General features: G+C 40.7%; 1 protein-coding gene across 1 annotated transcript; it reads right to left on the bottom strand.

Moving 5' to 3' along the window:
• Positions 1–1,886: 1,886 nt before the first annotated feature.
• On the bottom strand, positions 1,887–23,254 carry SAXO4 (stabilizer of axonemal microtubules 4). Its single transcript, XM_070957320.1, has 12 exons — positions 23,065–23,254; positions 15,613–15,730; positions 12,526–12,679; positions 9,645–9,773; positions 8,927–8,990; positions 6,567–6,661; positions 3,866–3,925; positions 3,644–3,730; positions 3,096–3,206; positions 2,880–2,974; positions 2,123–2,287; positions 1,887–1,974 (listed from the first exon to the last, which is right to left on the bottom strand). Exons 1-12 carry the CDS (start codon positions 23,252–23,254, stop codon positions 1,887–1,889), a joined length of 1,356 nt encoding a protein of 451 aa, XP_070813421.1.
• Positions 23,255–24,508: the final 1,254 nt, after the last annotated feature.

Raw genomic sequence — 24,508 nt, 5'->3', positions numbered from 1 at the left:
AGGACCAAAATTTATAAATAATAAAGTCTGAACCAAACAGAACATAGTGGGTAAGAATAATATAGGAAGTATGTCACAGATAGGTGGCACTTTTATCTTAGATATTGATCTTCCCTAACAGATTTTAGAAAAAATTGGACAAACATAGTGATGAGTTGTTTGGAAGTGGAAAAGAAATTTTTTCCCAAACCAGAACATCTAGGCATGTTGCAACTGGCATATGCATACTAAGTGTTCTTCTTTGTGCTTGCATTCACATGCATTTTTCCAGTTCTTGAACTAGCAAAACATATGCTGGCATAATCTGTGCAGCCCCAACTGCCAAGCCCTAGTGTACCTCCATTACAAGATCAAGTACTGCTCTTAAAGTTAAAAAAAAAAAAAGGATTGATAGATTTTCCCTGGCTTCATCTCCTCTCCTACCAAGCTTAACTTGCCATCAGGAAAAGCAATCATAATCACCTCTTAATATGCATTTAGACAAGTGTGGATGGAGAGTTTAGTTAGCTTTAAAGTTACTGGGTTGGTGGCTCACAGATATAGAAGTGCTCCATGCCTGTGCCCTGCCAATTGTTTGTTTTTTGAAAGGTGCTACTTTCCAGTACACAAAGCTTTCCTCTGCTGCATCGTTGACCTGTCAATTGGGCTTTTGGGGAGGGAGGAAACTGTAGATCTAGCATACTTTAAGGTACTTCTGCAGAAACTTGTCTGTCCTGAGTTCCAAATCAAAGTGCCAATGGAGGGTCATGCCCAGCAACCAGAGGGAAGGGGCCATGTTCACAGCAACCTGCAGTGGCTAAGTGAATTGGACAAATCCCAGCCCAGCTGTACCATCAACCACGTAACCAAGAAAGCATGAAAATATACAGCCACAACAAAAGTCCCAGAAGGTGGAAAGTATCACTTCAAAATTGGAAGAGCTAAATATAAATTTAAGCTGCTTCTACTGTGAATTAAGGATGAAATGAAAGCAGTGTCATGGGGACAGGCCCTTACATCTTTACTGTGTGGTTAGAGAGACATAAAAAGCTCTCAGCTAGTCAGATGCTCACATTATGTCACAAAGTTTGTACAGCTACAGAGCTGCAGAAACTCTATAAAAACCGTAACTATCCCAAAGATTTTTTAAATCCCTGTTTCAAGGTGCTAATCTAGGACAGGAGACATAGCTTGAATATGTGTCTTAATTTCTTTAAAACAGTAGTACATAAAATAAGACAGATTCGTTATGACAGTACAATTAGTGATGCTCCTTCCTTAGCGTGCGGAGTGGTTCCTTGAAGTCTAAAGACATCATTGTGCTTTTCACTTCTGAACAGAGGCTGGAAAGACGCAAACATATTAAATTAGGGTAAGATTTTATGCTGAAAGGAAAAATAAGGATGGCATGAATGTGAAAATACTCTCCACTGATGACTTGTGAGATTCCCACCCCTGCAACATTGATCTGTAGCAAGTTCCTAGAACATTTATTGAAAAGGGAAAATGACTTGATTGTTCTGTGTTGTTTTGCTGTGTGTTGAGAGGGCGAAATATCAAATATATGCATTTTTTCTGAAACTGGAAAATCTTGAGTAGACATAGGAGGTGCTAAACTTAGCTTTAGTTTCTCAACAGTAGTTGAATTATTAAACTCATACAGTGTATCATTATAATCTTTTGTATCTTAACCTGATAATACCGTCATATCAGGGGTGGGTTGTACTTACCTTTACTACCAGTTTGCAATGGGGCCGCATGTGCACGTCGGGGTCAGTAGGTGGAGCCTCCCGCCTGTTTTACTACCGGTTCTTGCAAACCGCTCCAAACCAGGGGCAACCCACCACTGCGTCATATTTTGCCCTGCTTTTGGAGTATCTTAAAATGCAATGGACCAAGTTACTTACTTAATTGGGGACAGTTGTCTGATGAAGAGCAGCAAAACGACGATCATGGGGAGAATCGCGATAGAATGGGTCAACAGTTGTAATTGTCCTACAATGGCAGAGGGCAAGCATTGGAAAAAAAATAAATTAAAGAGGGTAGAAGGCACCTGAGGGAAGGAGATGAAATGGCAACGGGGCACCAGAAATGACTTGATGGAGCAAAAGAAAAAGAAACAGTCCTGCCCCCATGATGTCACCTGCCAACATGGGGATGAACAGTCCTCAAGGTCTCTGTAGCATTAGGATCACTTCCTAAGTCAGTTCCGTGGTTGTTCGTAGCAAAGCCACCTGCTTGCTGAGGCTGTATACCCCCTCGGGTCCAGCCCTCCCTGTCCACTCCCTTTGAAATGGTTTCATAAAATCTGATAAAGAGAAAGATGATAAATGCCTGGCAGATTCAGCAACTGCTTCTTGTGTTCTAACAAATATAAATCAAAGATATGTCTTTACTCTGGCACTCCTTACCTCTGGCACTGCAGACTTGCAATTTGAGAGTTTACACTAGGGTATGAATATTTATTTTTCTACAAATAGCAGGGCCACTATTTTTTTTTCTGCCCTCTGCTCCCACTACCCATCCTCCAAAGTCCTTTTTTTGAATAACTTGATCCATATAGCTAAAAGAATCAAAACCACCTATGCAGACAGGAAAAATATGCTTTGAGAGAAAACCATAGCTTAGGAATGTTACTATCTCCCCCCCTCCCCTTCTTAGCATTTTCCTGCAAGTTCAGGGTCTGCTTTTATTGGATCAACCAATTGAATTGAATTGAAGGTATTGAATAAGCAGAGGGAGAACAACTGGCCCAAAGTCACCCAGCTGGCTTTCATGCCTAAGTCAGAACTAGAACTCACAGTCTCCTGGTTTCTAGCCTGTGGCCTTAACCAGTAGATCAAACTGGTTCCCTGAATGTTACTATCCTAACATGGATGGTAAACTACTACCAAACTCACTTGGAATTATAGCTAGTCAAAAACCTGTTGGGCAGATTTGGGTCATACGCAGGTGTCACATAATTAAGGTTGTTGGTGCTGAATCCCGTTGGCTCCTGTATGGAGAAAGGCATGAAAGCAAAACTAAGGATGCCTCAAGAAGAAGACAAGAAATATGTGATTATGAAAATAGTTGTAAGATCCCCAAATAACTCCCATATTATATATCCAACATACCTTGCTGCCCACATACTCTCGTCCTACAAGATTGGTTTGTGTTTGAGGCTGTCGCTGATGGCCTTGGAACTGAGAATGGCTCAGTGGTCCAGATGCTTCTGCATTGGGTCCCTGTGAAAATGAGGACCATAACAAACAAAGGAATTTAAAGGAGTTGGTGAAGTATAGGAGAAGCAAGCAACAACAAAAAATAGGAATCAAGATAGGAAAGGTAATGAAGGTGAGCAGACAAATGGCTAAAAAAGTGTAAGGGAGTTTGGGAAGCCCATACACAACTGATAAAGAAGTGGAGAAAAGAGAGGTATCTGTTTGCAGATGCTGTTAGGGAAAAACAACTAGAGAAAAATGTAGAAGAACAGACAAAAGGGGAAAATGAAAGCAGGCAAGGAAACATAGCAGATAGAAGAGCTATAAACATAAGGATAATTCAGAAATAGCTGTGAAGAATTTTGGACACATTTCTCCTGTGTACAAAAGCAGAAGTTCAAAGCAGAGAAAAATGAAATGGGGGGAAAAAACTGTTCTGTCAACACAGAGCTGTCACTTACTGAAGAACCAAGGCGAAGATCCTTCTGCCGACTAAATCCAGAGCCCCGCTCAGAGCCTTTGGAAAGGACTGGTAGAAACTCATCCCCCTTTCAGGAAGAAAAAATGAATAAAGATGTGTGGATAGCTGTAGTATACATATACAGGGGTAGATATTGAAGAATAAAAATGGAAATAATATTTGTTCATCCAGCCCCATCCATGCCAGCAGGTGCACTTCTTACATGTGGAACAGAAGATGGTAGATAATCTGCCTTCATAATGCTGATTCCAGGATTGCTGTCCTACAAAGCAAAACAAATGAAAACTACTACTTAGACCAAGAGAGAGAAAAAGCAGATTGGATATAACACTTATTTTATTATAGCTTTTACTATGTTGGGGGAAAAAACCCAAGGAGCCAGGTTAGTAGGAGACTCTACTAATACTATCTAATTATCTGAACTAATACTGGTGGTATCTGGATCAGCTGTGGCAAGGCATAAGAAGTAGTAGTTATTATTACTACGGTAGCATTATTATGATGGCAGGGCGTAAGTAGTAATTATAACAACTGCATTTAGGGTATTTAAGTTTCCAGCCAGATATACCCTTTTCCATAGTACTCCATTCCATTAGGTTGTTTCCCCCAGCCAGGATTTCAAGCCAAATAAGCATTGCTCAGATACCATTGATCTTAACTGGGACCTTTCCTCCTTTTTTTTTTTTTCATAAATGGTTTTTGTGCGTCTTCAAATCTGGAGGTTCCCCCAAGCTTGCACTCTTTTAGCCACATATGGATAAAGAAAATGAGTTTGCTATTTGTATGGAGAACCCTACACAAAATAATATTCTGGAACCTTCAGTCTGGGAATTTGTGTCCTGATTTGTTGCGATTTGTACCCTTGAAAAATGTGCTAGCAAAAATAGCTCCTGAAAGATATAACAAGCTAGAAAGTATAAAATTATTAGAATGCTACCTGTCCCTCCTCTAGCTTTGGCTCCTGTATGGTACCTCAGCATACCTTGGACCTATTACTGGCAGGTGGGAATATTTCTAAAATAATCCAAGGCTACATCCATCCAATTTTCATAGAAGAAATATAGGAAAGATATATATTTGGGGAAAACCAAGATAATCCTGGGAGCTGCGGTTATTTTTTGCTTAATGAAAATATTTGAAATTTATTTGTAATAAAAAGTCTATTGGAGTAGGAGCTAGCAGACAACATTGGAGGGCTGTAGGCAGATTGGTATAACAAAGCAAGAGCATTTATAAAAATTTATCAGAAAAGAAAAACATAATCCTAGAGGGATTCTGGAATTTTTCTAACAATAAGGAACAAAGATTGTAATAATGGGTTAAGAAAGATGGACGTTATTTACTTTTTCAGAATTCTAATGCACTTTCTTTTAAGGAGAGGTGGCCTCATTGCCTTAACATCAAATATGCTCTCTCCTAATCTTTTAATAATATTTTTTTAAAATTGTGGATTGTTTTTAATATTGTTTATTTTACTGCTTATTTGTTGTTTGCTGCCCAGAGTCAATTTTGTTTGTTTATTGTTTATTGTTGCTGCCTGAAGTCAGGTTTGTGAAATGGGCAGCTATGATAGGAGATATATACATATATATATATATATATATATATATTGTACACAAACCCTGATTGAAGAGAAGACAAATTAGATTGCAGTGTGCAGGGGAAAGCGTTAGCCCTTTTGCCTTTGTCGTGTTTCAGAAAAAAGTCACCCGCACCACACCTTTTGGCTTTTAAAGAGAAAGTTCTAAGGGAAGCCAATCAAGAACACAGCAAATTTGTCACAGTTCTAAGACTAAGAATATCTGCTTGCTTGTCTTCTTTTGTCATTGTGCTGGTTTATGTATTATCTTGTAGGTCAAAGCGAACATGTGAATAATTGTTACAACCTCCAGATTTATGCTTGTGAGCAATAGAATACCATGTCATGGTATACTACTACTCAATAGTCTTTGCCCCAGGGTTTAAATTAAGATATTTGGTACTTACCCTTGATTTAAACATGTCTCTCTTTAAGAAGGTTTCCCTTGGAGCTCACAATCCCTTTTGTACTACAAATCAAAGAACTGCTCTCAACCTCAGTTGGTTTTGCAAAACACTCTGATTAATTTCATAAGGTAAAATAATTCTGTGCCTTACTTTTTCTTTAATGGAGAATTATCTTCTTTTTCATTTACTTTCATTCCCAATAGAGATAAAACAGTTGCTACATGTTTCTAAAATGGTGATTTGCTTTGTAACTAATTATTCTTATGCTCGTGAAGGCAATATTCTTGAAATTGATATCTGAGTTCCATAAACAGATATTTTAGACTAATTTAAAAGCTTTTTTCTTTAACTTGAATGTATTCTCTTTTTGATATTTGCTGAACTACTTGAAATGTACCCAAATTATCCATTTAAAAAATATTGTTATATCATATATGTTTTATCCAAGTTATTTTAATATCCTTTTTGTACTCTTTTTGTTTTCACCATTATTCATCTGTTGGGATTGATAAAACCTCTTTTGTTAGAATGTGAGATTCCTCCTTTCTCTTTTGTTTCACAAATTGTCCTGCTCCTATAGTAAATAGGAGTCCTTGCTGGAGATGGTTAAAAAGTTAAGATGGTGGCTACAACCATGACAGGCCTTAATGCATTTTTATGTGCATTGTGATCTAAAAGGGTGGACTTTGATCACATGGTTGTGGCCACCATCTTCATTTTTTTTTTTTGAGCCCTCCCTGCAGGCACCAGTGACAGAAAGGGAGCCCGTGTATAAAGGGAGAGCAATTGTTGAAACTCAAGAAAAACTGGAGAAGAAGGGCACCATTTTGCCAAGTCTCCTTTGCAGCATCTTTAACATGATGCTTCATTTGCCCCTTGGGAAGAACAGCAGAAGAAACCAAAGCTACTGGGAGGACCTGTGATGCTAGTTTCTCCACAATGGGGTTAGCAAGGCAGCCTTCAGTAAATCCTGACTCTTCTTTGGCTCCAATTGTTTTCTTTTGGAGGAAATCTGTGAGGAGAGAAAAATAAAGATGGCCATTGAAGGGGGGAAAGGAGCATATGCAGTAGATGACTTCAAAAACATCTTGGGAAGCTGGATTGATCTGTTCAGTTCTCACAAATTAACACCAGTGAGTCATGCAAAACCTTGTGAGAGCCCTAGCTTTGAATATTAAGTTTAAAAGGGCTTAAATTGCTTATATAGTACTATCCTTTTCTGGATGCTTTTTCTTTTCAACTGCTATTCCGAGCTTTACTTTTTCTCTGATCCTGGAGGTGATGCCTAGCCAATTGTGATTAAAATTGCTTCATTTTCTATATAAACATATTATAATGGAAGGCTTAGCCATTATAATTTGCTATTTCCTCAAGCTCCTTTCGTCTTACCCAACAGTGAAATCAAGGAAGGGAAGAGGGAGATGCTACACCATATAACAGATATTACATGCAAGCTACATAAAACAGGATGCTTTTTTAAAAAGTGCAAAATTCCATAGCAGAAATCTGGAGTACACAGCAATGTTCCTCAAAATAGATGCATGGATTTTGCATTGCTGCTACCTGTAATGTGAAGTTATTTTTTAGACAGGACAGGGACTTGAGCATTTGTATGTAACTTTCATCCTGTGAGAAATTGTCCCAGGAAACCAAGAATTTTCCAAGTACCTCACAGTTCTTGAGATGTTTAAAAAGTGTTGCACAGCTCAATTTCTCTGATCCCCAATTTTAAATTATGTAAGCAACTCCATTATTTTTTTTAAAAAATGTATGGCTTAAATCTAATTAATGCTAATTAAATGCTAATTAAAATGCTATAGGACAAGAAATAAAAACAACAAAAGACAACCCTCTCCAAACAAAACTGAAAGAAAATAATTATTGAAATGTATATTTAGTAATCTCAATGGTTCCTTTCTAATGGTTGTGAAATTATTGTATTGGTTATGGAAAACAATAGTATTGGCTGGTAGATTCTTATCTGGCTCTCAGTGATTAGTTATGTGATATCAAGTTGGTGTTGACTCTTAGTGACCTCATAGATAGACCTTCTCCAGGATAATCTGCCCACACCCTTCAAGTCTTCCAATAGTATACCACTTGCTATTGTACATATTTCACTCACTGACCTTGCTACTGATTGTCTTCTTCTTCCTTCCATTTTTACGAGCATTATCGGTTCTTCAAGGAAATTGGATCTTTGGGCCAAAGATAACATAATGGACCAAAATATTATAATTTGAACTTAGTAATTTGTGCTTCAAGTAAGAACTCCGCATTGATTTATTCTATGAATGATGTGTTTTTGTGGTGCTCCATAGGATTCTGAAAAGTCTTCCCCAAAGTTCAAAAGCCTCAATACTTTTTCTGTACTGTTTCGTCAAACTCCAACATTTGTTTCCAAACAGTATCATGGGGAAACCATTGCCTGCTTGGTTATGACCTTTGTAGATGCAGAATATCATGGCAAGTGAATTCCTTCTGAATTTGGAGAATTTTTGGAAGACTTTCCTTATATTTCTAAATCTGTTTCCATCTCTGATGTCTTCACAGATGTTGTTGTAATACTGTTTGCGTTTTCTAACAGCTATGTTAGAAAGTCTGTGTTGAGATTCTTTCCAATATCTTTGCTCTCTTCTCTTGTTACAAGAGAAATATTTCTGCTGTATTATCTTCTGATTGAAAGCATCTACTTCCAGTACATTTCAAGTGCCTGATGCCTAAGATTCATTTCATATTTCATTGTGTTAAGCTTTCTTGTGTTCATGCTACTTACATTCCATGTTGCCACCATAATTTGGTCTTTACAGCTTTGGATTTTCTTTTTCTGCATGGCTGTATCATCAAATAGACATCTCAAAGGCTTCAACTGAAGTACATCACACCTGCATGCCATCTGACTTGAGAGATCCAAGATCCAGCACTCTTTTATCAATTGCTTTCATCATTTCTATCCATGGAATTATCTTGGCAAAATGTAAGCATGCTAAAACTCCATTAAATCAAATTATCCCATGGAAGCTTCACAAGTTCGAATCCAAACTATAATTTTACATTTTAAAATATTGATTTAGGAATTTAATATTCAGAGAATGGCTTATGAGTTTCAAAGGGAGAGGTATACTGATATAAAAACCACCGTGGGTTAGGGTAGTTTCAGATGTTGTGATAATCCAAGTCCCCCCCCCCCTCAAAAAAAAACAAATTATGCTTTAATGCATAATAGTAGCATAAATCTAGCAACTATTATGTTGTATTACTTGCACAGAAATTATACCTGGTTGCCCTGGAATGTTGAAGTGGTACTTAGAGCCATACTCCGTGGACATGAACTGAGGTCCCTAAAAATACAACAGAGAAGAAGACCATGTTCTCTGGAATTAACCCACCCTTATCTTCTCAATATATTTTCAGTCTCGCTAAGCTATATCCCATCCACTTTTCTCTCTGTGAGTAAACCAGTTATTCTTGCTATACTTCACTAGTTCTCTTGCTCTTTTAGAAAATATTGCCCTTTCTCCTCAGCTGCCTTTCATGTCTGGATTTCATGTCTAATTCCTTTGCAATGCCAGCTGTTATTTTCTATAGATCGCTACTCAAAGCTCATATTTTCTGTGGTGTCTTTGATACAACCTCTTAGCCTAATTCTCAACTTGTAAGGAACCCTAAGCAAGTAGTTGGAATTGTTTTATTTTTATAGCTACTGTTAAGCTTCCAAGTCCAATACTGGTTATCACTTACCGGTAGAAAGCCAGGGCTTACTCAAAGTGTTTTCCTGTTTGAGCAGAGCAGCAAATGCCTACCCTGACCAATCTTCTCTTTTTATATTTAGGTGTTGAGTACCCAGGTTTATACAAATTGTTCTGACATTTGAGGCAGAAAACCCTATAAGTGATTCTCCCTCAGTATCACCACCTGCACCACATGTCAAATCCCCGATCCCTTGCTGCCTTCTAATGGCATCTCATTCAAATTATTGGAGCCCACAGACTCACATGTCTTGCATTTTCCGCTTCAACTGAGCCTTTTCCAAATGTATTATGGAGCACAGGGACATGTCTGGGCTCCAGCCCTATCACAGCTTCAGCTCCCTGGTTGGCTGTATCAAAATGGACCCTTTTGACCTGTAATAGCAAACCCAGTTGGCCTCTGAGAAGAGCAATGAGCTAAAACATAATGGGATGAAGGGAATGGAAATGCTGCTGAACCTGTTCTAGGAAAGGAAGAGAGAAGAAGATCAAGGTAGACCATTCCAAGACATTTTGCTGCATGACAGAAAACACGGTGGCATCCAAAGTCCGTATTAAGACAATGTGGTGTGAAGCTGCTATCACAAATTTAAATAAGTAAGTAAGTAAACAAACAAACAAACAAACAGCTTATTCAAAAGCTACTCAAGTTCCTTTGGCACCTGAGGCAGAAAACGCACACTTTCTGATAGAGAAACACAAATACATTTAGATAACTATTTGCTGCCTTTCATTGTATCCAAAATCAGTTGCCTGGGGCATATGCTTTCCTCCATTGATAGGACGAGTCATGAAAGCAATCAGAAAGGCAGAAATGCCAAGAAATCATTTTCTATGTTTCCTTAGCTGAAATTGTGACCTGCATTATATCTATGGCCAGGTCTTGGTACCAGAAGACAAGAAAGCACTGAAATAACATATGTTATACCTCTCCGTCTCATTCTTTTTCTTTTTCCTATATACTTTAAACAAAATAGTATGAATTGCAGCATATACCTTTTGAATAAACGTCTTAATCTCTGCTGTAGTGAACATTTTGAAAAATAAGGTTATGGTGTTTTTCTAAAAGCCCACAATATAAAAGGTAAACTGCATTTTCCTCTTAGTGCAACAATGTAGTAAAGTAAGATCATAATTATGAAGCCATTGCATTTGGCAAAACTAGGCATCAATTCCATTGCCTTTTCCTGTCTAGGTAGAATATAAGCAGCTGCGTATTCATAAGAGTAGCTGGCAGTGGTAAAATCCTATTGGTTCACACCGGTTCGGGCAAACCAGTAGTGATAAAATCTACCGGTTCAGTGAACCGGTAGTAAAAAAAAAGCTACCAGTTGTTCCAAATCAGTATTTTTGACAATTAACTGTGCCACACAATTTATATTTGCTAGAAAGCAGGAAATCCTGCTTTCTAGCGAATGTAGATCGCGCAGCACAGCTGTTCCCCCCCAACTGTTCTACTTACCGTCAAACGGCCCCTTTTTCCACACGAAGTGTGCGTTTGGTGCACAATATGCATGTGTGCACAGCTTGTGTTTTGTGTGCACTGTACATGAACACACCTAGCATGCGTCTGGTGCGCACCACGCATGAGTGGGCAGCAAACCGGTGGTGACCAGCAGAGAATTTCACCACTGGTAGCTAGGTTCTTATTAAAATTATGTCTGGGTGTTTTCAGGGGTCATATTAAGGTAGATTTACTCAAATAGCTTCTATTACAGTTTCTCTTGAAATCTTATCTATATTGACATGCACATACATACAGCAGCTCTCATTGGATCAATGATTCCTTAATGCCTTAATATTATTTATTTTGAAAAGAAGGAGGAATGTAGAATGCAGGACAATGCAGTCTCTTACTAATCAGCTAGCCAACCTTTGTTTGGCAGTGCATTCTGTGCACTCAGCTTTTGGGTGGATAAGTAAGTAAACAAATAAATCTCCTTCTGTATAAACAACTCTGTTTTCATAGCATCCCAATTTATGTCCAGATCTGAAAAAATCAGAACAATCTGAAGCAGTATCATCCTGGCTTTAAAAAAAAAGAGTAAGCAAGTTTGTGGAAGATTTAATCTTATGAAACTCTCCTGTGGCCACTTTCAACGATCAGGTGCTCTGCAGGTATATTGGATTTCCCCAGAATCCCATTCATGATTGTTGAACCATTTAGAAGAACCACTCGGAAGACTGTAGAATTGTAGTTTTGGTAAATGAGTTTTCCAGATGTTATTTGAGGATGCACATATGGACACTGTTTCTCCCCATGTATACCGAGACACACACATACATTCAAACCTACACAAGTCTCAGATATTTTTGAAATGTTGTCCCATTTATCTATTGTACACACAGTACATTAAAAGTAAACTGAATAATATATATATAGGATTGTGCTATACATAGTCATTTGTTCTGGTCCGTTAGCAACATCAGATTTTAACTCTCTTAGTCATCCTTGTTCATTCTGAATCCTGACACATTCTCACCTGATCTTATAAATTTAGCAATTTTGCTTCCACAGTCTTCACCTTGCTTGGCAGTAGAGTGCACTAGATCTTGTGACCATATAGAGAGAAGCTCAATTATCCAAAGATTCAATATTCCTCCTCTCAATACACAAACATTATCTTTCAGCATTGATCCATATTTACAGTGCAGGGAACCCTAACAGAATAACAGAATAACAGAGGTGGAAGGCATCTTGGAGATCTTCTAGTCCAACCCCCTGCTTAAGCAGGAATCCCTCTACTATTTCAAACAAGTGGTTGTCGAAGATCTTCTTTAAAGACTCCAGTGTTGGAGCAACCACAACTTCTGGAAGCAAGTCATTCCACTGATTAATTGTTCTAATTGTCAGGAAATTTCTCCTTAGTTCCAGGTTGCTTCTCTCCTTGATTAGTTTCCATCCATTGCTTCTTGTCCTGCCTTCAGGTACTTTGGAGAATAGATTGAACTCCCCCCCCCCTTCTTTATGGCAGCCCCTCAAATATTGGAACACTCCTATCATGTCATCCTTAATCCTTTTCATTAAACTAGGTATATCCCATTCCTCAGTGGACATTGTTACTACCATTCTCAGGAAAACATACATCCACAAGAGAAAGCCAGAATGTAAAGTTAGGATACTTACTGTTTTGGTTGTGGGAAAAGTTAGAGGCTTTTCTCGAACATACCCACTGCCTGGCTGATGTACACTCCAGGGAAGAGGATACTTCCCATCCGGGAGCTGATGGGGCTGGAAATGTTTATTGATTGTTGATTCATAGTTATCTTGTAGGAGTTTCCTGGTTTAGGGAAGATAATATACAGCTTAAGAACACTTCTGCTTTCCAGCCCAAAAGCATTTTATGAATTTTGCTCATATCCCAGATTTGGAGAAGACTCCTAAAGATATCATGGACTGTCAAACAAAACAAGCAAACAAACCAGAGTTCCCATTTAAAACAAAAGACCAGACTTAAATTATTTCAGATACATTATACAAAGACCTAGCTTTCTGGAGAAGCCTCTAATGCTGAAAAAGGTAGAAGGAAAGAAAAAGAGCACAATTACTGTAACAGCAGAGTGGATGGACTTAGTTACAGTGATTGATTAATGTTTTATTGGAAGACCTGAAGGACCATTGTCATGGAGGAAAATCTATCAATGTGTTTCCTAAATTCAACAGCAATTTGAGGGTACTAATAATCAAGGATCTCCAAAAGACAACTGACCATTGGTAGAGGATATGTGAAAAATGTATATTAGTTACCCAATTGTTCAACATTAATTCTAAGGGAATTCTAATTCTAAGAGAAACCTCCAAAATTCTTGGTTGTCAATTAGCAACTGTTCAACTGTCTCTACAGGTCTCCAATAGAGACACTCTACAACCATCCTTCTCATCACTCAGTCAAGAAAGCTGCAGGTGAAGATCCTGGACTGGATGACTCAGACCTGGATTTGAAGGATATGGATTTGAAGAATATACTAAAATCTTTTACAAAAGTCTTCTGCAACAAATCTTTTAGGGAAACACCCCCACCATGATTGTACTCACACAGTTTGTAGACTAGTGACAAATGCAGTGGTTGACTTTATCATGATTTTGCCTGAGCATTCCAGCACAAATCAGTATACCCTGGCCTTATAGTACTTTAGTTTAGAAATACTGTTGATTGTACAGTTCTGGATTCTGAATCCCATTGACTCAGAGACAATCTACCAAATCCAGACTTTCATCATCTAAAGCACTCTGGTTTCATATTATCCACTTTAATGATGTCCTCTTGAGACAAAGAGTTGATTTTATAACCTCAACATTGAAGTCCAGATGCAAATAGTCCATATTAGTCCACTTTCTATACATGAACAGTTTAAGAGTTTTTCTCATGTTCACCACACATCACTACATTCACTTTTTTAGAACTTGGAGTGATCTCTTTTGCCAACTTAGTAAAAGTCCTAGGCAGCACGCTGCTCTGAATGAGAGTTATCAGATACCCCCATATCAGGTATCCGTACTCAGATTGCTTCTGTTTTTGAGAGCACCCATCTCTTACTAGTCTTGGTAATTTAATACGCTTGTCCTAAAGCAGGGTAAATACCAGTGGTTTCTACCAGTTCGCTTCAGTTCGGGCGAACCGGTAGTGGTGGCAGCGGGAGGCTCCGCCCACCCGCCCAGTGAAGGTAAGTGGAACCCACTACTGGGTTCCACTTACATAGCTGTAAGTGGAACATAGCTGTTTGCACCCTTTTAACAAATGGCACATTCTATAGGAACAATGGTTATTAATTATTATGATTCTCCAGAAGTGAGCAGAAAATTATTTTGGAGAATTTCTGAAGAAGATCTGCAAAAGCAGATCGGTCTGAGCACTCTTAGAGACAAGCTAGAGAAGCCATCAGTTTCGGAAGCAGGTGATGAAGTCTACCTAAGCAGCACCAGAGCTGTCCACTTTGGACACTGATTCAAACATTGATGCTGTTGATGCTGAACAAGGTGGGTGTGTCACATCTCTTAACTTCTTGAAAAAATCCAGTTGAGAATCCAAAACAAATACTAACCAGAAAAACTGAATCCTGTAAAGCACTGTCATAGTATAATTTGTAGTGGTGTGGATTATGTTGTACAAAATGTTAGTCGACAGCACCCCCTAGAAGATGTGCATAACCCTACAATATCAATTTGTCTGCAAAAGGGAAGTAATGGAGGATGTGCACACTGAGCTTGTGGATGTTCTCTGGATGCAGACTTTGTAGTTGCACTTTCTGCCAACATTAGAGACTCTTCAGAAAAAAAGAACCATGCTGCTGAAGAGTAAGAATTATGGAGTGCTAGACAATCTGTGTCATTGTTTCAGATATATTTCCTTGCCTACACAGAGGAATAGAATGAGGGAAGACAAAAAAAAGCAGTGGGAGCAGAAGTGACTTCCAACTTCCTGCCAGCTTCCCCATTGAATTTCTTTGTGAGAAGCTGGCAAGGAGCATTGAAAATTTTCCTTCCGTTCCCAGCAGGCAGGTAAGTGGCTGCTGCTGGGTGGGTGGGGAGCAAGCAAGGGATTAAGAGACTGTCTGGGAAACTGTCACAAAACATTGAAAATGAAGTTCACACAAATGCAGGAGCGGTCAATACCACCAAAGCAGCCATAACTTCCCCAAATTTCATTTTCATGGATTTTGAGCACATCCTGTAAGTTAGCCCATTTGAGGTACTTTGGTTCAAAAATTGTTGCCCTATAGTGCACCATTTCACCCAGTTAAAAGTCATGATAACAAAAGTCTTAGTGATTAGATAGGTGAGATAGATACCCTGTTTTCCCCAAAATAAGACATCCCCTGATAATAAGCCCAATCGGGCTTTTGAGCACATGGCAATAAGGCCAAGCGCTTATTTCAGGGTTCAAAAAAATATAAGACAGGGTCTTATTTTCAGGAAACGATAGATAGATAGATAGATAGATAGATAGATAGATAGATAGATAGATAGACAGACAGACAGACAGACAGACAGACAGACAGACAGACAGACAGATAGATAGATAGATAGGTAGAGATAGATAGATAGATAGATAGATGATAGATAGATAGATAGATAGATAGATAGATAGATAGATAGATAGATAGATAGATAGATTAAACTCATGTTATAGAGAGGGTGGCTGAAACATCCCAGTTACTCTTCTATCTCAGTCTGACACATTGTACTTAATTGCCTGAAAAAGGAGATACTGACCCCACAGCTGGATTATCTATTTTATCTAGGTTTGGGTTGTATTGGACAACAGGCCGGTAGTTGCTTTTATATCCTGCTCCAAAATGGAAGCCATTCCGAGGATGAAAGCCTTCCTGACCTGGGGGGAAAAAAGTTTGTCAATATTTTTTTCTTATTACACTGCCAGCCCAAATCACCTTTCCATCAAGGCACTGTAATAAACTATAATATGAAACAGCAACTCAACAAGACTTCTAAATGCTGAAAACATGTTTTGATATCTTCTCAAATGGTTAAAACAGGGGTGCTTGATTGCTTCCTCACAAAATGGCAGTCTAGTTGAGAGTGACCATTTTATTTGGTGAATTTCCCTCTGCCAACTAGGATTCCAGTTTACTATTATTGTTTTGGGGGCAGGTCTACAGATTGCATGGGGGAGGGACTATATTTGGGATCCAGACGTTTGTGAAATAAAGATATTGCAGATTACTACTTTGCTTTCTGAAGAAAAAAAAGGAGGAAGGGTGGAAGGGGAGGGGAGGAGGGGAAAGGAAAGGAAAGGAAAGGAAAGGAAAGGAAAGGAAAGGAAAGGAAAGGAAAGGAAAGGAAAGGAAAGGAAAGGAAAGGAAAGGAAAGGGCAGGACAGGACAGGACAGGACAGGACAGGACAGGACAGGACAGGACAGGACAGGACAGGAAAAGAAAGGAAATCCCAACATTATCATTTAATTAAAGCAAAAGCACCAGGAAAAAGACAAGAAAATAGACTTCCGCTTGGCTCCGCAAGCTTTGAAGACGCTCTTTTATGAGCGCCCGATCCCCAGTTCCATAAAAGCCCCAGAACAGCCGAAAAACAGCTGTCTGGAGGCAAAGGGGAGAGAGAAGAGCCAACAGGCGGAGGTAGAGCCCCCCCAAGTGCCCTAGGAGAAATCCTGGGGCGCGAAGGGTGTGGGCTCCCTATTGAAGCCTGTCAAACTGCTCCGGACCAGGGACGACTCCGCTAAAGCGAAGCTAGAAGCTGCAACCAAAATCTGCTGGGAAAAAAAATGAGGGGACTTTTAACATCTTTACCTTCTTTTATCTTTTATTGAAATTGTATACCGCCCTACTCCCGAAGGACTCAGGGCGGTGAACAGCCATAAAAATAAAACATATAAATACAAAATTTAAATAGAGATAAAACAAATTAAATAAATTTGGCTGAACCATATTTAAAACCCCAATAATTTAAAACCAAATTTAAAATTCCCATTTAAAAATGGAGAAGTTTAAGTCAGGCCGGCTTGCTGGAATAGAAACGTCTTAAGCGTGCGACGGAAGGTGCGCAGATCCGGAATCCTCCGTATCTCGGGGGGGAGCTCGTTCCAGATAGTAGGTGCCCCCACAGAGAAGGCTCTCCCCCTGGGGGCCGCCAGTCGACATTGTTTGGCCGACGGCACCCGGAGGAGCCCCTCTCTATGGGAGCGTACTGGTCGGTGGGAGGCTATTGGTGGTAGCAGGCGGTCCCGTAGATAACCAGGTCCTAGGCCATGGAGCGCTCTAAAGGTGATAACCAAAACCTTGAAGCGCACTCGGAAGACCACCGGGAGCCAGTGCAGCTCGCGCAGGAGGGGCGTTACATGGGAGCGCCACGTCGCTCCCATCACCACCCGCGCGGCCGCACTCTGCGCCAGTTGGAGCCTCCGAGTGCTCCTCAAGGGGAGCCCCATGTAGAGAGCGTTACAATAGTCCAGACGGGAGGTGACGAGGGCATGAGTGACCGTGCGTAACGAGTCCCGATCCAGAAAGGGGCGCAACTGGCGAATCAGGCGAACCTGATAAAAAATCCTCCCGGTCACGGCCGTCAAGTGCTCTTCTAAAGACAGCCGTGAATCCAGGAGGACACCCAAGTTGCGAGCCCTCTCCGTGGGGGCCAATGCTTCGCCCCCAATAGTCAGCGATGGCACCAGCTGACTATATCGGGACGTCGGAAACCACAGCCACTCGGTCTTGGATGGGTTGAGTCTGAGCCGGTTTCTCCCCATCCAGATCCGTACGGCCTCCAGGCACCGGGACATCACTTCAAGGGCATCGTTGGGGTGGTCTGGGGTGGAGATGTACAGCTGGGTGTCGTCAGCGTACTGATGGTACTCCACCCCGAAACCACGGATGATCTCGCCCAGCAGCTTCACATAAATGTTGAACAAAAGGGGCGAGAGGACCGATCCCTGTGGCACCCCACATATAAGGGGCCTCGGGGTCGACCTCTGCCCCCCTGTCAACACAGACTGCGACCGGTCGGAGAGAAAGGAGGAGAACCACCGTAATACGGTGCCTCCCACCCCCAACCCTTCCAACTGGTGCAGCATGATACCATGGTCGATGGTATCAAAAGCCGCTGAGAGATCTAATAGGACCAGGATAGAGGAACAACCTCTATCCCGAGCCCTCCAGAGATCATCCACCAACGCGACCAATGCCGTTTCCGTGCTGTACCCAGGCCTGAAGCCCGACTGGAACGGATCTAGATACGTCGTTTCATCCAGGTACCGGGGAAACTGTCGTGCCACCACACTCTCAACAACCTTCGCAACAAAGCGAAGGTTGGAGACTGGACGATAATTAGCCAATGTTGCCGGGTCCAGGGAAGGCTTCTTGAGGAGAGGTCTCACCACCGCCTCTTTCAAGGCAGCGGGAAAGACACCCTCACTCAATGAAGCATTTATAATCCCCTGGAGCCAGCCTCGCGTCACCTCCCGAGAAGCCAGCACTAACCAGGAGGGGCACGGGTCCAACAAACATGTGGTCGCATTCAGTCTACCCAGAATCCTGTCCACGTCCTCAGGGGTCACAGAGTCAAACTCATCCCAGATAACATTCTCAGGACCTGCCCCCGTCATCCCCCCTGGATCTACCCAGTCGGAGTCCAGATCTTCCCGAATCTGAGTGATTTTGTCATACAGATACTGAACAAAGTCCTCGGCTCTTCCCTCCAAGGGGTCCTCCCTCGCTTCCTGATGGAGCAGGGAGCGGGTCACCCTAAACAGGGCGGCCGGGCGGTTATCTGATGACGCAATAAGAGCAGCAAGATGAGTACATTTTGCTGCTTTTATCGCCACTAGGTAATCCTTAATATGAGATCTTACCAGTGTCCGGTCAGATTCAGTGCGACTGGCCCTCCAACTACTCTCTAGGTGTCTTTTCCGGCGCTTCATCTCCCTCAGCTCCTCAGTAAACCAAGGAGCCAGGTGAGATCGGCGCCGGGTCAGAGGCCGCAAAGGCACGACTCGATCCAGAGCTCCAGCGGCCGCCCTATCCCAGGCGGCCACTAAGTCTCCAGTCGAGGCGTGAGCCAGGACCTCAGGCATTGGCCCAAGCTCCGTCTGGAACCTATCAGGTTCCATCAGGCGCCTGGGGCGGTACCATCTTATCGGTTCCGCCTCCCTGCGGCGGGGAGCAGCGGTTCGAAGATCAAGGCGAAGGAGAGAGTGATCCGACCATGACAAGGGCTCGATGGCTATGTCCCCTATCTCGAGATCACTCAGCCACTGTCCAGAGACAAAAATCAAGTCCAGTGTGTTTCCCCCCATGTGCGTAGGGCCATGAATTAGCTGGGTCAGATCCATAGCCGTCATGGAAGCCATGAACTCCCGAGCCACCTCAGACATCTCACCCACGGACGGCAGGTTGAAATCCCCCATGACCATAAGTCTGGGGGTATCAACCGCCACCGCAGCGATAATGTTGAGTAGCTCGGGCAGGGCTGCTGCCACGTGGCAGGGAGCCAGGTACGTGATCAGCAAACCCATCTGAACCCCATGACCCCACTTCACAAGGAGGGTCTCACAACCGGCCGTCTGAGGAACAGTGGCCTCCCTCGGCCTAAAACCTTCTCTAATAATAACCGCTACTCCCCCGCCCCTCCCCTGAGACCTCGGTTGATGGAATGCGTGGAAGCCTGGTGGGCACATTTCTACCAGAGGGACCCCCCCTCCAGGCCCAACCAGGTCTCCGTAATACCTGCCAGGTCCGCTCCCCCCTCCTGAACAAGATCACAAATGAGGGGGGCTTTATTTACTGCGGACCTGGCATTGCACAACATCAGCCGAAGGCCCGGGCCCTGAGGGTCTGTGCAACCTGGAAAACGAGTGGAGCCTTGGGGGCCGGAGCACGCTACCGCATGAAGACAGCGGGTGCGCGCTCCCTTAACATGATATGGCCCCCTGCTCCCGCCATATCTACCCCTCCCCCTCACAGTACCGATGGTGAAAACACAATCTGGACAAGCTCGACCCCCCCCCATTTCCTCCGGAACTCCCACCCCCCCCCGCCGCATATAGTGGCCAGGCCTGACCTTCCCCTTGGTGGGTTATCCCCCAAACCCACTACCCTAGTTCCAATTTTGCCTCCCCCCCCCCTGGGACCCCTTAAGATTTTTTCCAAAAATTTACATAAAAAACCCCTCAACCCCCTCTTCGCCGCATGCCACCTCTCTGGGTTCCAAGACCCGACCTTGATTGCAGACAGAGCAAACCAGGAGAAAAAAGAAAAAAAATTGCAAGTAACACTTTAACTCCGTTTTAAAATGCAGAAAATGGCGCCTGAGGGCGGGAGGAGAAAGCTACAAGGGAAAGTGCTTGTTACGCTTGTTAACGTTTGCAACATTGATACAGCTACTGGATTACACCTTAAGAGAAAGTTTTAAAGTGGAAGCGCCTAGGAAAAGAATTTGGTACTGAGGAAAAGAATTTGGTATTGACTTTAACTAAAATTTTGCTCTTATACTGCGTGGAAAATAGTTGGAATTGTCGACCTAATAGCTGGATAAATACAAAGTAGCTGAAATATGGCTGACAGCAGGGCTGGTGAATCAGCAAATTCTCAAGATGTAACTGTTAAAGCTTTTCAAGAACTTCTAGAATCCTTTAATTCTGTGCTTTTGGATATAATTGAAAGAGCTTTTTCAAAAAACAACTTGGAAAATTATAAGGAGTCGTTAGATGGGCAGCAGGAAATTTTTCAGAGGAGTCTGCCCTTGGAAGATCAAGAGGCTGTTAGGACTGAAAGGCAGGCTGGCACAGCTGAAACAAAGAACTGGGTAGACGCTTCCATTCAACTGATAGAAAAGCAACAAATAGATTCTTTATTGCAAGCTGACAAACTTTATGGCAACAAATTTTGGCTATATAGACAAAGGAATGGACTGAAGGATTATACAAGCAAGAAGAGTCGAAATGGAGATCTCAAACTAGAAAAAGTGATTTCAAGAAGAGAGCGAGTATTTCAGAAACATCAACCTCAAATCAACATTTTAAAATTTTCAAAAATAAAATTGGGGGGAATGTTGAAAGAATTATTTAAAAAAAAGGACTGGAAAAAATATAGAAAGAAGAGAATAATAGAAGATTAAGTATTTGCTTTGTTTTTTCTCTCTTTGGGGAAGGAAGATTCTAGTAATAAATTGAAAAGTTTAATTACATTGGTATTAAAGGCTATTTTAGGAATTGAAAATTTGAAAGATATCTTCCTGTAGATTTTGAAATCTGCATTTGGCAAATATGTGTTTTAATGGTATTAAGAGATTTTTAAAATGTTTAACATAAGATTATATTATTTTAAAAGATATATGAGATAAATTGTGTAAGCTTTCAAGATGCCCAACTTTTTGAAGCAAAGAGGATTAATGTTAAATTCAGAATTCTATTACAAAATGATAACTAGTTTTGGATAGTAAAAGGGTTGCTTTCTAAAAAGTTAGAGGTATTAAAATGGTTAATTGAAAACTTGAAAGATATCTTGTAGATTTTGAAATTTATATTTGGTAAATAAGTGTTTTAAAGGTATTAAGAGATTTTCAAAATGTTTAACATAAGATTATATTATTTTAACAGGTATATGAGATAAAATGTGTAAGATTTCAAGATACCCAATTTTTTGAAGGAAAGAGGATTAATGTTAAATTCAGAATTTTATTAGGGAGTAATGTTCAAAAAGAATGATGTTCGAGGGTATGGAAATGAAATTTACTTATGACTTTTACTGTTTGTAATATTGCTAAAGTATTGGATTATACATCAAGAAAAAGTTTTTTATAATTAGGATGAATGAATTTAACGGAATTGGTCTTGAGGATTTATAAAAGGGAGGTTGATGAATTGGAGCAAGGGGAGTTAAAGAACGTGTGGGAGTTTTGAAATTTATAATTAGTTAGTTTATTTTAGCATATGTTTTTAGACGCTATACCCTGTTTTTGCTCTGGGAAGTCAGGGGGGTGGGGAGGGTGGGATAAGGGTTGGGATGGGAAAAAAAAGTGGCGAATAGAGAAATGTTTTAACAGAAGAAAGTATCTACGATTAGTATACAGGAGTTGCTCAGATACTAAAGGAGGAGAATATTTCACAGCAAAGAAGTTAGAAAGGAGAGAGGAGGAGAGGGTAGGAAGAGGAGAGGGAGGGAGAGGAATGGAAGAAGGAGAGGAGGAAAGGAAGGGGACAGGAGTAGGAGCGAAGGTGAGAAGGGGAAAAGAAGAGAGAAGTGGGGGAAAGGAAAAGGAAGTAGGATGAGGTAGGAGAGGAGGAAGGAGAAAGTAGGAGAGAAGAGGAGGGAGGGAAGGGAAAGAAAGGAGGAGAAGAAGAAGGTTTGTTGTGGAATGAGGGAAGAAAGAGAAGAAGAGCAACTCCGAATGTAATTAAAATGTCCTATTTTAATGCTTTCTTTAAGGGAAACATGCATTTATTATGTATAAGAAAATGTACACTTTCTATTATGTGGGGAGGGGGAAAGGGTGGGGGGAGAAAATTGTTTGTATTTCTTATAAAACTTTTCAATAAGAAAAAGACAAGAAAATAGATAATAGTAATAAGCATTTTTAAATACAAAATTTTACACATTATTATATGAAATATAAATTTATATGATATAACATGGAATGGTTGCTGCATATAATATAATGTTGCAAATTTACATAAGTTTTATTACATTCATATAGATATACTGTAGTTTTGATTATATTACTTAGTGTGGGTATTTTTTCCGTTTCTTCCAAATTTCAAGCATTGCAGAGTATGGATGTAGAAAAAGGAGAGTAGCCTATAACAGAAAGATATATAAGAGGCAATATATCTAAGAAAGGGACACAGGTTGGACAGTAAAGCAAGAATAATGATGCATAGAAAGCAAATATAACAAGCTGGACCCCATGGGAATCATTCCTGATCAAATATATTTAGGATTTAGCTGTTAATTCTGTGTATTTCTGGATATAATTCCCAAACATATTGTTGACATTTTTTTGGAACAAATCCTAAAGTATCTCAAATTTGTCCTTTCCTCTCTGCTCATGTGCCACAGTTACTAAGGTCTAACTTTTCATCTGGACAGATAAATTATATATTGGACATTCTTGCAATCCAAAGTAAAAAAGCAAGGTTCAAATTCTAGTTTTTAGATTAATTGAGGAGAATAAATTATTTTCTATATTGGTTAAAGTCTTACCATAAGCTGCCCCATAGCTGGTGCAATAGAATTTCATGGGGTCCATACTTCCACCAGAGCTTGTTTTTACATAGGGAGAAACGGCACCTAAGGGGAGACGTCCCATCTTCTCTGTGGATACAGAAAAAGATTTTGTGATACAAGATTTCCCCGGGGAAATAGTTATCGTAGAAGACTGGCCACTGATCATTGTGGAGAACTCAAAAGCTGCTGAGTACCAGAAGGAAAAATCAGTTTGGCTTGGAGAGATATTTATTTAGACTGTTTAGATCTCCTGGAAACAGAGTGAGCTCATACACAACTCTGTGACATCATAGAATCTTAAGATTTAAAGAAAAACTTAATAAAACTAAAGTGGACTGTAATCGAGATACCATAATACCACAAAATGGCCTTAGCACTCAGGTTTGACACTATATGGCGTAATACTGCTTTTATTTATTTGACTATTCAACATCATTTCTATGTCTCCCTAATTGTATGGATGGGTGGCTTGCAATAATTACTGATTTAAAGCCATGAACACAGAGGTGAAATGCTACCAGTTCGTTCCAGTTTGGGTGAACTGGTAGTGATAAAAACTACCGGTAGTTTAAAAAAGCTACCGGTTCCTCTGAACCGGTATTTCCGATGATCAGCTCTGCTGCATGGTTTAGCTTTCCTAGAAAGCAAGAAATCCTGCTTTCTAGCGAAGCTAAATTGCGCCGCACAGCTGATCCCTTCCTTGCTATTCTACTTACCTTCCCAAGCCTCCTTTTGGCACGTACTCTGTATGTGCATGCGCACAGCGCACATTTGGTGTGCATTGCATATGCGCACGCAGCACGTGTTTGGCATGGTCTGCGCATGCGCAGCCAGTGAATCAGTAGCAAACTGGTTCAGATTTCACCACTGCATAAACACATAACAGAAATTATAGAATACAATTAATAAATAATCCCGGTGAATAAATTTGAATAGCAACTTTCAGTGGGTAAGAAACTGAAGCAGCTTTGCAGAAGATATTCATTTAAAGTTTCTTCTTAAATGTCTACCCCCTCTGTTTATTTACTTCAAGAGGTACATTATTCCACAGCCCTGAGGCAGTAATAGAAAAGGCATATTTTTCTGATCTCCACCTCTTTAGCTTCAGGAGGAACAGGGACCCACAGCATTACTTGCTGTTTCAATCACCAAGGATGTTCTGCCCCAGCTCCAGATTCCCGAGGATATTGACACACACCAATGGTCCTTATCAAATTTATTAAGTAGAAAGAATAAACCAAAGTCCGGCAAAGGTTGGCAACCAGCCCAGAAAGCAAGATACGATAAGACTTTTTCAAAAATGCTCTGATGATAATTACAAGTTGTTTCTAGCAAGAAACTTACTAACGGCGTGTGACTTAAATAGGCTAAGGGAGTGGCCAATTATCCTCAAGCCTTACTCTTGAGGAGACCTCCTCCT

Source organism: Pituophis catenifer, unplaced genomic scaffold (genome assembly GCF_029215685.1).
Source record: "Pituophis catenifer annectens isolate HBS135680 unplaced genomic scaffold, rPitCat1.0.hap2 SCAF_1, whole genome shotgun sequence".
Taxonomy (NCBI): domain Eukaryota; kingdom Metazoa; phylum Chordata; class Lepidosauria; order Squamata; family Colubridae; genus Pituophis; species Pituophis catenifer.
This window is presented reverse-complemented; position numbering and strand designations above follow the sequence as displayed.